The sequence below is a fragment of the Anser brachyrhynchus genome (genome assembly GCF_964034855.1).
Source record: "Anser brachyrhynchus genome assembly, chromosome: 6".
Taxonomy (NCBI): domain Eukaryota; kingdom Metazoa; phylum Chordata; class Aves; order Anseriformes; family Anatidae; genus Anser; species Anser brachyrhynchus.
Genome location: NC_137700.1, coordinates 31,842,005 through 31,854,211, shown reverse-complemented (window position 1 = coordinate 31,854,211; position 12,207 = coordinate 31,842,005). Strand labels below are relative to the sequence as shown.

At 54.5% G+C, this 12,207-nt stretch overlaps 1 protein-coding gene and 1 long non-coding RNA gene across 2 annotated transcripts; one reads left to right on the top strand and one right to left on the bottom strand.

The window, feature by feature from the left end:
- Positions 1 to 4,310: 4,310 nt before the first annotated feature.
- INA (internexin neuronal intermediate filament protein alpha) lies at positions 4,311 to 9,249 on the bottom strand. Its single transcript, XM_080597838.1, has 3 exons — positions 8,264 to 9,249; positions 6,183 to 6,307; positions 4,311 to 5,598 (listed from the first exon to the last, which is right to left on the bottom strand). The coding sequence occupies exons 1-3, from the start codon at positions 9,173 to 9,175 to the stop codon at positions 5,325 to 5,327; spliced, it is 1,311 nt and encodes a 436-aa protein (XP_080453964.1). The 5' UTR covers positions 9,176 to 9,249; the 3' UTR covers positions 4,311 to 5,324.
- LOC308197419 lies at positions 6,315 to 8,097 on the top strand. The gene is made up of 2 exons (XR_013952917.1): positions 6,315 to 7,645; positions 7,903 to 8,097. It is a non-coding gene; the product is annotated as an uncharacterized lncRNA (long non-coding RNA).
- Positions 9,250 to 12,207: the final 2,958 nt, after the last annotated feature.

Genomic DNA, 12,207 nt, shown 5'->3' with positions numbered 1-12,207 from the left:
TATGTTAACGTGTGATATCAATTGCTAGCAAATCAAAATTACACCCCAGGCTTTTTTTTGGCTTTTCTTCAGTGTGGTGCGCCATTATGCAATCTGTGCTTCATCCAGACACTGAGCGAGGATTCACTCCAGCAGTTGAGAGAGGAACTATTAACAGAGGCGCAGGAGGTTTTTGTGCATTATCTTTTGTTTTAAAGGGAAGATAAGTTGTCCACGTGAATCTTCTAATGTGCTGCACGCTTGATAGAGAGGGCACCAGGTGCCAGACTAAATATTTAAGTACTTTAAAATATACTTGTTCTGCTGCGATAGATACTTGCTGAAAGATGGAGAGAATGTTGAAACAGCACGTTCTCATCACTTTTGCTTCTATTTGTTTTTCTACCTCCTTTTATGTAACGCTAACCAATTCAGCACAAAGAGAAGCAAGGTGATGGTAAGTTGAATTTTGCCCGTGTCATTTCTGAGACCACTGCTGAATGAGCTAACAGATACTTATGTTTGCTGAGGTTTCAGAAAGTTGTCATAGATGCAAATTTAATCACTGAACAGGTCCAATTTTGTTTTTGAGAGATGAATGGTAATCCTATCTAAGGTGAAATGTGATAGTGATTGGTTGCCCTGCAGCTGCAAAATTCTTGCTGAAGCTGTATCACCATTTTTTACTGGATTTTGATGTAATATAATGATATATTTGTGTTAAAGCAACAGTGATCTATCAAAAAAAAAAAGTGGAAAAGAGCTTATATTTTCTTTTTGCTTGATGAAATAATCTATTTTGAAATGAAATTGTAAGATGTCTGTTTTCTTCCAAGGGAAACATTAACAGTAGAAAAGTGGGTGGTGGGGATTTGGCAGAAATTATGGCAGAAAATAGCGTGTTCCTGGGGGAGGTGCTTTGGAACCCTTCTCGTACAGTGCCGGGAGGCAACCAGTCGTTCCAAGATGCCGCGGTGTGCTCAGAGCTGGCTGCTTGCAGTATGCTTTTCTGTAGGTGGTGATGATGGAAGATGCTATGTTATGTAAAGGACCGGTGTGTCCTTTCTCGTCTACAGCTGGGACCGAAAGGTAAGAACTCCCTCAGTGAGAAGCCTAATGTCCTTGTCAAGAACCTGCAACCTACAACTTCCTCCTGGGACATGGGAGAACATTTCACCTGCTGTTGGCAATAACAGATGCTTCGTGTGCCGTGACCTACAGACCAAAAATGGTGCTGGTTGAACCTGCATGAGGAAGCTTGTGGGTGGGTAAGCTGAGCTCTGGGATGCCAGCATTCTCTATTCATTTCTCTCCCTGACTTACTGTATGACCTTGAACAGAATTCCTCACTTCTCAGCTGTGTCCATCTAGCGCAGCAACTTCTGTAAAGCACACGGAGTGCTATGAATGGAAAAAAAACTCCATGCTACTAGTGGGTATGGAAGGGCGGGTAATTAACAGGGTACTACAGAGGTCCCCTTCATTAATGTGGGTATAACGGGACTGGTAACAGTATCTATTACCAAAGCATGAGGACTGCTCCTTCTTTGTGTTATGGTGGACACAGCTGAGCTGTCAGTTCTGAGGAGCAGTCTCTTCGTGGTGAATACTGCTTTAACAAGGGTATAAATGTTTGCTGCAAAATTGCAGGGCCCTCTCTGTTTTAGCTGGGTGAATTGCAGGGTTTGGGATGAAGACCCCTGCACAGGCTGTAGTAGTGCATTCCCTCCCATCCCCATAATCACAGATCTTACATCTGCAGCCCTTTTTGCTCAGCTGGAGTCCCCTGGGACAGAGCAGGATAAATAGGCATTAAAGCACCCATACTGACAGCTGGCCCCTCTCACAGCCACCGTTGTTGGAACACATCCCTGAAGTGCAGTGCACTACAGCATGCTGATTGTTGGGGCTGCCGGCTATTCTGCTGTGGCAAGAGGGTTTTTTTCCACCTCTTCCCCTTCTATCCTAATCCTACCTGGACTGGGTCTCTGAGGGTCAGATTCTCCCACCACCCCAAGCAGTGCCCTGTCTGCTTGTTACGCTACGTTTGCCAAGCGATCCTTATTCCCATATGCCTGCAAAGAGTCGCATGAATGAGAAGGGTTGCATGAATGAGTTTGCAGCGCTCATACTATTTCGGTATAAACTTTAATGTGAAGTGTCAGTTCCCACTGATGTGGACATTTAATTGCTCAGGTGCATCGGTTTGACTGCTGGCTTTAGGGCTGTGCATGGGTCACTCGCTCGAGGATGAAGCTCTTCCTGCAGAGGTCTCTCTGCTAAGAGCTGGCAAGAAGAGAGCTGGACGGATCCAGCCTAAGGAGTGGGAAGAGGCTTTGCCCTGCATTGCCTATTGATCCCTTCTCCCTGAATAACAGGGTTCTTCCCAAGTCTGGAAATGGAGATGTTTTCCTTTGGCAGAAATGCAAATGTTTGGGGGGTGTTTCTTTGGCTGCTTTTTCTTTGGCTTACTTCTTAATGAGTTCCGGCATCCGGACAAGTGTCAATAGCAAAATTGTGTGCAGCGACTCCCAGCTTTTAAGGAACTGTGTATCTCAGCACAGTTACTGCAGGAACCTCCAGTGGTGCCAAAGGACTCTTGGAACCAGGACCATGAAGGAAACCATCTCTTCCATTACTGGAGCAGCAGGAATGTGACCCAGGCCCACCCCAGGCTGCATGGGCTGTCCCATCTCATCCTCATGGCAATGAAACAAGCGGTCAGGCAGCCACAGGGCACGGTTGCATGGGCCAGCTGGATTTTTTTTTCCATGCATTTTTCCTGCATTTTTTTCCATGCAGGAAAAAAACGGTGGGAGCTCACACCCCTGCATGGGGGCTGGCTTTCTCCCCACCGTAAAGCTGAAGGCAAGGCAGTGCGATGGAGGAATGGCCGCTCCCTGCTTCTTCCCGGGTTGGTGGTGCAGTGTCTGCAGCTGCCTTTTAGCTGGGAGGTCGCAGCTCTGCAGAGGTATAAATCTTTAAGCAGCTCAAGCGTGGCTCGCTCCTTTCCTCTGGCAGCCTCGGCGTTTAAGCCGGTAAGAAAGATGGGGCCACAACAGAGGACGCACTGCCCTGTCCAGCCTGGTGCAGCACCAAACCCCGCGGCCTTCCCAGAGCTCTGGAAATGCAGGAAATCTCTGGACAGGTCCCTGACAAAGAGCTGCATCTTGTACCAAAAAAACACATCCTCTGCCAGCTCCTTTGTTCTCCTGTGTGAATGCAAGCCCCTCCAGATCGTTATTGCTGAAGTAAAATCCCAGCTTCGTTAGGAGCATCCAACCAGCTGAGCAGGCAGGAAGCGTGACCAAGGCTTGTGCTGCGAATAAAGGACACGTCAGGCTGTTTATACTCAAGGGACAGAAACAAAGCAGTGCTGGAGGGTATCTGAGGTTCGCAATGCATTACGTCAGCTGCACAGTCCCATCTGCCTGATCTTCCCCAAATGCCTGCTCTGGGAGAAACTCTGCAGGTTTGCCTCAGTGACGGGGAGCGGCCGCACTGCAGCGGGCCGCAGACAGGGCAGGGAGGCTGGTGACCGTCACACCATGACCCTGGGGCAGGTTGTGGTGAGGTGGCAGGGAGAGGAAGGCCATAGGACATCGTGCTGGGGCAGGCCACCGGCACAGGGGATGCGTGCCCTCTTGTGCTGCCAGCTGCGGGGCTCCGCTGATGGCCCCGTCGCTGCTCTCACGGGGACGGGCCAGCACCGTGTCACCTCACGCCGCCTGGCTGCTCGTGGGGCACGCAGGGACTCCTGCACTAAAGGCACGCCTCGGGCAGAGCATGGGCATCTTCCGAGGATAAGCCAGCTCCACGGCCATTGCTGCCTGCTGGATTTACTTGGGAGGGAGGTGCCCCCAGGTGTAGATTACTTCACCTTCACTGGGGGGGTGCCAACACAGCCCAGTTTTAACCCCTGAGCATGTGGAGGAGGCACGGCAGCCATCTTGGGATGCCCCTCACAGCCTTGTAGTTCATTTTCTGGGCAAACAAGAGCAATCCCGGCTGTGGGAGGCCTTGCTCCCTGACTGGGCAGCCATGAGCCCTCCCACAAGGCAGGGGCACTGCCATGGGCACCTTGGGGGTGAGGCCTGAACGTGCCCCACTGCCCCCAGCAGGGCCAGCCCTGCCTGCAGCCCCAGGAGCAGTGTGGCAGCTGTCCCCAGCTCTCTGGGGTTTTTTCCCTGCCAAAAAGTTCATTCTTGTCTCCAGGCCCTTGTGAAAGCCAGGCTGACCCAGTCCGTGGGAATCATCATGGACAGGACGCAGGTGAAGGGAGGGTGCAGGACACAGCGTGGAGCCGCAGGAAAAAAGACAGAATAGCTCAGTTTGGTTCACATAACTATTTCTTTCTTTTTAATTATTAACTTGTGTCTTACAATAGAAGAGGAAAGAGTGTGAGCAAATGATTTGCTGGTTCCAGGAACTATTCTGGCACCACCGAGAGGACAGTAAGGTCTCGTGATGGCAACCTCGCCAGGGCACCGACACACAGCACACGCGGTCTCCGGCTCTTGCAAAAGCGATCGCTGGCAATTTTAAGGCATTGAAGGAAACCTACGGTTGTAAATCCTACATCAGATTTGGCACACGTCGGAAGGCTGGAGCGGAGGCGTGGATGTGATGTTTGGCAGAGCGAGCGGTGGGGCGGGCGCTGCCTCGCCAGAGCCGCTGTGGTGCCCAGCTCTCCCTGCCTCTCGTGGGGCTTTTCGGGGGCTGGCACCGGGGGCTCAGCAGCACCAGTGCTGTGCCCGATGTGCTGGCTCCTGACCAACAAACCCTGCGCATGTGGCTGGACTAACACTACTGAGAAACAGACAGTCATCAGGACACACACACACACAAAAAATGTTCCTTATTGTTTAAAATGTTAAGTGGCTCCTAGACCAGAAGCGAGGTGTGTTTATGGCTATTTCTGTGCTTCTGGGATTAAAAGTATACGGCTACAGCTTAAGGAAGAGGAAACACTTTAGCTATATATGGATTTGGATAGTAAGTGAAGGTCTGTAGCCTTAACCCTAGTTGTAGTTGAGTTTCATTGCCCTTGCCACCCCCTCCCCAAATTGCAGCTCGGGCAGCAGGATCCCCTTGCCCCCCACCACAAGTCCCCGTGCACAAAACCCACCAGCATGCACCCAGCGACCTGCAGAGCACGGCCGCACCTGATTTGAGAGGGAGCAATGTGTCAAGCTCGGCCTTCGCCTTTCCAGGAGCATAGGGGGCTGCCGAGCCCCATCCCCATGGGGCGCAGGTCTTTGGTGCAGCCTGGTTCCCCAGGGGCAATTAAAAGGCCGAGTGGAGACTGCTCCCCCTCAAATACAAAAGGGACAGGGTCCCCACCATTACATTTTTGCATTTGCAACGATTCCTCCACGCAGGTTTAATCTCTCTGCTTTCTTGGCAGCAGATGTGGTCCTGTCAAGCATTCCAGCCCGACCAGATGATATCTTGGAGGTCACTTTAACAACCTCGCCTTGCTCCTCTTTCTTGAAGGATGGAGTGGAGGAACGAAAGCCTTGGGGCTGGAAAGAGTAAGTGGGGTTGGGGAAAGGGTTTAGCGCTGAAAGGCCCACGCTTCCTGTGCTGAAGAGGGTCTCCTCTCCCTCCAGCAGCTTCCTGCAATCACAACAGAAGGGAAGGGGTTAGGCTGGGGACACCTCATGAGAGACACATTCATGGTACTGGGATGCAACTGGTTTGGATGAAAACAGACCCAGGTCTGATTTCAACGTGTGCCAGGCTTGGCTGGACCTGAGGCTCGGGTGTGAAGCATCAGCTGCACCTGAGGGTGTGACAAGCCTGAGCACTTCCCACCATCACCCAGGCTTATGGTGGAAACTGGCTCTGATCACACTGTCAGCTCGCCATCAGCTGTGCTTTTCCTCTGTATTTCTGCAGTACCAGGGAGGGGCAGGAAAAGGCCCCTTCTCCCAGTATTTGTCCCCTGGGTGCAGTACAGAGCTGAGCACTGTGGAGCTGGTTCAAAATAATATGTTTCTGCCAATAATTTTTGGAACACTTGTGAGACCAGCTCCATCCTCTCCCTTCAGAAACCCCAGGAAAATAAAACTCTGAAGCACAGAGGGACTCGGCCTTCTGCACTGAGCTGGACTTTGCAATGGGGACATGTAATGGTGCCTATTAAAAACCACTGCCTAGCGGAGCGGTGGCTTGGAGGAGCGGGGCCGGAGCAGCCCTACCTGTAGGCAGCTATCTCGATATCCAGGGCCATCTTGACGTTCAGCAGGTCTTGGTACTCCCTCAGGTGCCGGGCCATCTCAGTTTTGGTGTTGCGCAGGTCATCCTCCAGCTGCCCGATAGTGTCCTGCAGGGAGGCAAAGGCAAGGGTGCTTTTTTTTTTTTTTCTATGGGTTTTCCGCTCTGCACATCCCAACCAGGTGCTTATGATCACAAAATCTCACACTAACAGGGATGGAAAAGCAGGCAGAGCACCAGGTGTAGCTTGTGAGTGTGAGCAGTTGAGGGGGCTTTAAGCATTGATGGTTTTCTGTATTTTCCTGTCTACTGCAGGGTCTGTGAGATGGGAGGTCAGTGGGAGAGCCCAGTCTGGCAGGGACAAGGCAGGCACTGCAGAGGGATGGGATGTTGTGGGTTTAAACACCATCAAAGCAGGTGTTGGGGTTCATGGGACCAGACAGGGTGCTGGGGGTGCAGCGGGTGGCCTGGGGAAGGGCTGCAGTTGGTGACCAGGTCTGGGACACTGGGCTGGGGCGGTGCCCGAGGGCCTCAGCCACTGTTTTTTATTTTATTTTTATTTTTTTTACCCCAAATGCACTCAAATATCTAAGCCTCAGGCTGCTGGCCTGAAAGCAGTAAAACCCACTCCCACAGGGGATCTTCCCAGACCAGATGGTTCCCTCTCACAGCCGCCGGGGCATGGGCAATGAGTAAGCAGTTTGTAGCGACTGCCGTGCAGCCCTGCCTGCAAAGCCCTGCAGTGGCCACTGCGAACATCAGCTCCCCGGCCCCAACTCCCTTTCCCTCGCCTCCTGCTCCGCCACTGCAGCGACCGAGCATCGTCCTGCCACGCCATCCCCACCCTGTCCCTGTCCTCATCCCTGCTTGTCCCCTCCTTGGTGTCCTGCATCACCTCTGTCGTATCCTCTTAGGATAGCCTAAGAATCCAATAAGGAGGTACGTCCCTGCTTAAACAGTTAATAGAAAAATTTTAAAGGCTCATACAACAGGAATTTTCACTTTTAAGATAGACTTCTATCCTTCTCCATCAGTTTCAGGGGAATTATTTAGCTCCTATTCAGGCACACTGTTCAGCAGACTCCCAAGTATTACCACACACAGCAGATCCTGAGGGTCACGTAGTGGGAAGCTGATGTTCTGTAGCTACATCAGTCTGAATTATGGTGCTGTTTAATCCAGCTGCATTATTTTTTTTTCCAATTGATTCATTCCTGGAATCCCTCTTTTCGCATGGCATCAAGGCTATATAAGAAGATTATTATGTGTAATCCTGTCATCCACTACAGGAAACATTGCCTACTTCCACAGTATTTGTTGAGGATCCCAGCTACTCATCAAGATTGCAAGCAGCTTGGATCTACAGCCCTAGCTTCCTAGACAGCCTGGCAAAATCTGGCCTCCATGACAAGGCATTACTTGGCTGTGAAACAGCAGCAGCCTTCGGGTATGACGTAAGGCAGTTGTTTCATTATTTAGAAGGAAATGGCTTGATTTAGAAAAGATCGCTTAGTAGCCATGTAATAGAGCACTCTTGGTGTTTATTTTATTTTAAAGCATGGATGTTCTCCCTGTAGCAAGAAAATGTGGTAGTGTTGTGTTAATGGAGTAAGAGAGATGGAGGGCTTGGTGCCTGCCACACGTCTTTCCAAGGGCGTAAGAGATGCTGGGAGCTGGCTGCAAATTCAGCCTTCGTGTTTGCAGGGCTCCAATTTCTGCAGCGCTGGTGCCAAGGGCCAGGCCACAAGGCGAGGGGCCAAGCCTGAGCAGACGGCTTCGAGGAATTACCCACGGCGCTGGGCAACGCCTGGGCAACTCCAGGGCTGATTTTAGGGATGGGGCGGGAAGGGGGCCATGCCCCGAGCTGTGCTACGGTGAGACCTGCGGGGAAGGGGTCGTGCAGGGGTGTCCCAGCCCCGCCTGTCCCCCTCCCAAGGCTCTCCCTGCTCCCTGGGGTGGTGAACAAGGGGTGGATGCAGCGAGCTGGTGCAGCTGCCGGGGAGGGGTGGGGGGGGGACGAAGGCTGCAGGACGCTGCCGGGGGAGGAGGGCGGCACCCGTCTCACCTGCAGCCCGGCGGCCTCGGCGCTGTGGCGCTCCTCCAGCTCCTGCAGCTGCCTCTCGAGGGACTCGTGGGCTCCCCGCAGGCTCTCCATCTCCACGGCGCGGGCTTGCAGCTGCCTCCGGCACTCGCCCACCTCCCTGCGGCTGGCCCGGACGGCCTCCTGGCTGCGAGCCGCCCTCTCGTGGAGCCCAGCGCAGCGGGCCCGGTACCAGTCCTCGGCCGCCTGCAGGTTGCGGGCCGGCAGCGCCTCGTACTGGGCTCGCAGCTCCCGCAGAGCCGCCGCCAGCTCGGGCCGGGCGGCCGGGCCGGGAGCCGGGGGGTGAGGAGCGGCGGCGCGGAGCTCGGCCCCGAGCTGCTCCAGCTGCTCGCCGTGAGCCCTCCGCAGCGCCTCCAGCTCCTCCCGCAGCGCCTCGGCTCTCCGCTCCAGGTCGGAGCGGGCCCGGGCAGCCCCCTCGGCCGCCCGCTGCCGGGCTCGCAGCGCCTGCTCCGCCTCGGCGCGGCCCCGGGCTTCCTCCTCGCAGCGAGCCCGCAAGCGCTGCGTCTCCTCGGCCAGCCGGGCCCGCTCCAGCGCCGCCTGAGCCCGTTCGCCGTGAGCCTCCTCCAGGCGGGCTCGCAGGGCCCGCAGCTCCCCGCCCAGCGCCTGCCCCAGCCGCCGGGGCTCCGGGGGTCTCCGGCGCAGCTCCGCCAGCTCGGCGGCCAGCGCCCGGTTGCGCTCCTCCAGAGCCCGCACCCGCTCGATGTAGCCGGCGAAGCGCTCGTTGAGGTCCCGCAGCTGCTCCTTCTCGCTGGGGCGAGGCGGGACCGGGGCCGGGACCGGCATCGGGAGCGGGGGCTGGGGGAGGAGGAGGCGGCGGGAGGAGGAGGAGGAGGAGGAGGAGGCCGGAGCCGGCGGCGCGGCGCTGCCCGAGCTCATGGCGGGGAGCGGAGGGAGCTGTCCGCGGCCCGCCGTGCTGAACGGGGCGGCGGCGGGAGGGGAGAGGCGGGGAGGGAGGGAGGGAGGGGCAGAGGAGGGCGGGGGGAGGGAAGAAGGGAGGGAGAACGGGGGGTGGGGGGGAGGGATGGAGGAAAGGATGGAGAAAGGGATGGAGGGATGGAGAAAAGGGTGGAGGGAGGGATGGAAGGATGGAGGATAGGATGGAGGGACAGATGGAGGGATAGAGAAAGGGATGGAGGGATGGGGAAAAGGGTGGGGAAAGGGATGAAGAAAAGGATGGAGGGATGGAGAAAAGGATGGAGGGAGGGATCAAGGGATGGAGGGAGGGATCAAGGGATGGAGGGATGAGGGAAGCGGTACAGGGAGAGATGGAGAAAAGGATGGAGAAAAGGATGGGGGAAGGGATGGAAGGATGTAGGGATGGGGAAGGGATACAAGGAGGAACAGAGAAAAGGATGGAGGGAGGGATACAGGGAGGGATGGAGGGATGGAGAAAAGGATGGAGGGAGGGATGGAAGGATGGAGGATAGGATGGAGGGACGGATGGAGGGATATAGAAAAAGATGGAGGGATGGGGAAAAAGATGAAGAAAAGGATGGAGGGATGGGGAGGGGTAGAGGGAGGGGTGGAGGGATGGAGAAAAGGATGGAGGGAAGGATGGAGAATAGGATGGAGGGACAGATGGAGGGACGGAGAAAAGGGTGGAGGGACGGAGAAAAGGATGGAGGGAAGGATGGAGAATAGGATGGAGGGACAGATGGAGGGATGGAGAAAAGGGTGGAGGGACAGAGAAAAGGATGGAGGGAAGGATGGAGGGATGGGGGAGGGATACAGGTAGGGATGGAGAAAAGGGTGGAGGGAGGAACGGAGGGATGGGGAAAAGGATGGAGAAAAGGATGGAAGGATGGGGAGGGATAGAGGGAGGGGTGGAGGGATGGAGAAAAGGATGGAGAAAATGATGGAGGGAGGGAGAAAAGGATGGAAGGATGGAGAAAAGGGTGGAGGGAGGGATCAAGGGATGGAGGGATGGGGGAAGCGATACAGGGAGAGATGGAGAAAAGGATGGAGGGAGGAAGGGCTACAGGGAGGGATGGAGGATGGAGAAAAGGATGGGGAAAAGGATGAAGAAAAGGATGGAGGGATGGAGAAGAGGATGGAGGGAGGGTTAAAAGGACAGAGAAAAGGATGGAGGGATGGAGAAAAGGATGGAGGGAGAGAGGAAGGGATAGATGGAGGGATGGAGGGACAAAGTCACACACAAAGAGGCAGGTGGACACGCCAAAGAGACAGGCCCGTTAACATACACACACACACACAAGCCAGAAAAAAAAGATGAGCAGATGTGTGGAGAGGTGCGCACAGATGCGCATGTGAGGAGAGGCAGAAACGCAGAGGGAAGCAGGCAGAGACGGGCAGGTGGAGAGACAGGGTCAGGCGGGCACACAGGTAGAAAAAGAGGCAGGCACACACGCAGGGACACCGCACACACGCACAGCTGCTGCACACACACACACACACACACGGACAAAGCGCTCATCCCTGCCAATGCTCAAGGGAACCCACACCGTGCTGTGCCTGGTGAAGGTGCCCCAGGAGCTGGTCCCAGCTCCTCTCCGCCAGTGGGGACTGGGGTCCCCCCAGCAGCTTGGGGTCTCGGTGGGATGCGGCCGTGGGCAGTTGGAGCGCAGGGGGGTGCAAGGATAGGGACATGCGTGGAAGGGCCCCGTGACAGGAGCTGCCAAGCGATCAAGGGAAGTGGCTGGTCACTGGCAGCAACATCACAAAACGTGGCCATGAGAGGGGAAAACAGCTTAAAATAACTGTGGTCCGCATGTGAGGAACACGATGAAATGTGCCACCAGATCTCCTGCTGCACACACACACACACACACGTGTATAAATCCCTCCTTACCCCTGGACATCCGTCCTATAGGGCGTAGGAGGATTAAGAAGCATCAGCAAGCCCATTTTAGGTCAGTGACTGCATGGATCATCCCTGCCCTACCTCATCCCTGGAAGAGTTTGAGGCTGGATGAGGCTTTGAGCAACTTGCTCTAGCGCAAGGAGGCCCTGCCTGTGGCAGTGGGTTGGATCTAGGTGTTCTTTAAGGTCCCTTCCAGCCCAGCCTGTGATTCTGCCCCCTTGTGATTCTGTGATCCAAGCGTTCACGCCATGGGCCTGCAGCCCGCCTGGTCCCTCAGCATCAGCCCGGCCCAGGCCGCCAGGCTCACAACGCTGCTGCAGAAATCCTCCCTGCACTCTGGGTTGTTTCTTTTCAGGTCTTTCACATACTTCTCACACGCAAAGTGTGTTTAACCACTTCCTCAACACCTGTTGCTTTGCATTACTACATCCTAAGGGAGGTTTCTGCTACCAACAGTAACTGATCGAGGAACTGGGAAGTCACCAGCTCTGCTTAGTTATGTGGCATCATTTTGATGACTTTGCTACGGTGATTACTATTGATGATGAAGGTTGCTTTGGTTCTGTCTTGTCTGCAAAAGCAGAGAGGCCTTCCCACTTGTGCTGACATATGGATGTGATCTAAAAGCAGACGTAGGATTGGTAGGACTGTCACACTGTCCTGCAGGAAAAAAAAAAAATATATATATATATATATGATATATATGCAAGGGTTTCTGCAGGGACAGCTGACGCACAGAGTAAAGACCGTGGGGCTGGAACCCTTTGCCTCTGAATGGATGAGGTTTTCTGGAGCTGGAAGGAGCCAGACTTCTTGAAACAGGTGGGACCTGAGCCAGCTGCCAGCGTGACTGCTGGCTCAGGACTGCTGACTGTGTAGCTGAATTTATTGACTCAAAGGAATTTGAGTAAATAAATGATAGTAACTGCTACTCGTGTGCAGAACAGGGGTGCAGCTGCAGCCCGTTGGAGCACTGCTTCTTTCAGAGTAAAAAGGTGGCCGAGACTTTGGGATCCACCTCTGCATGAGCTGTCAATTGAACCTAAACCCATCCTAGGTGCTTGGCTCCCAAACACAACCCCCTTGT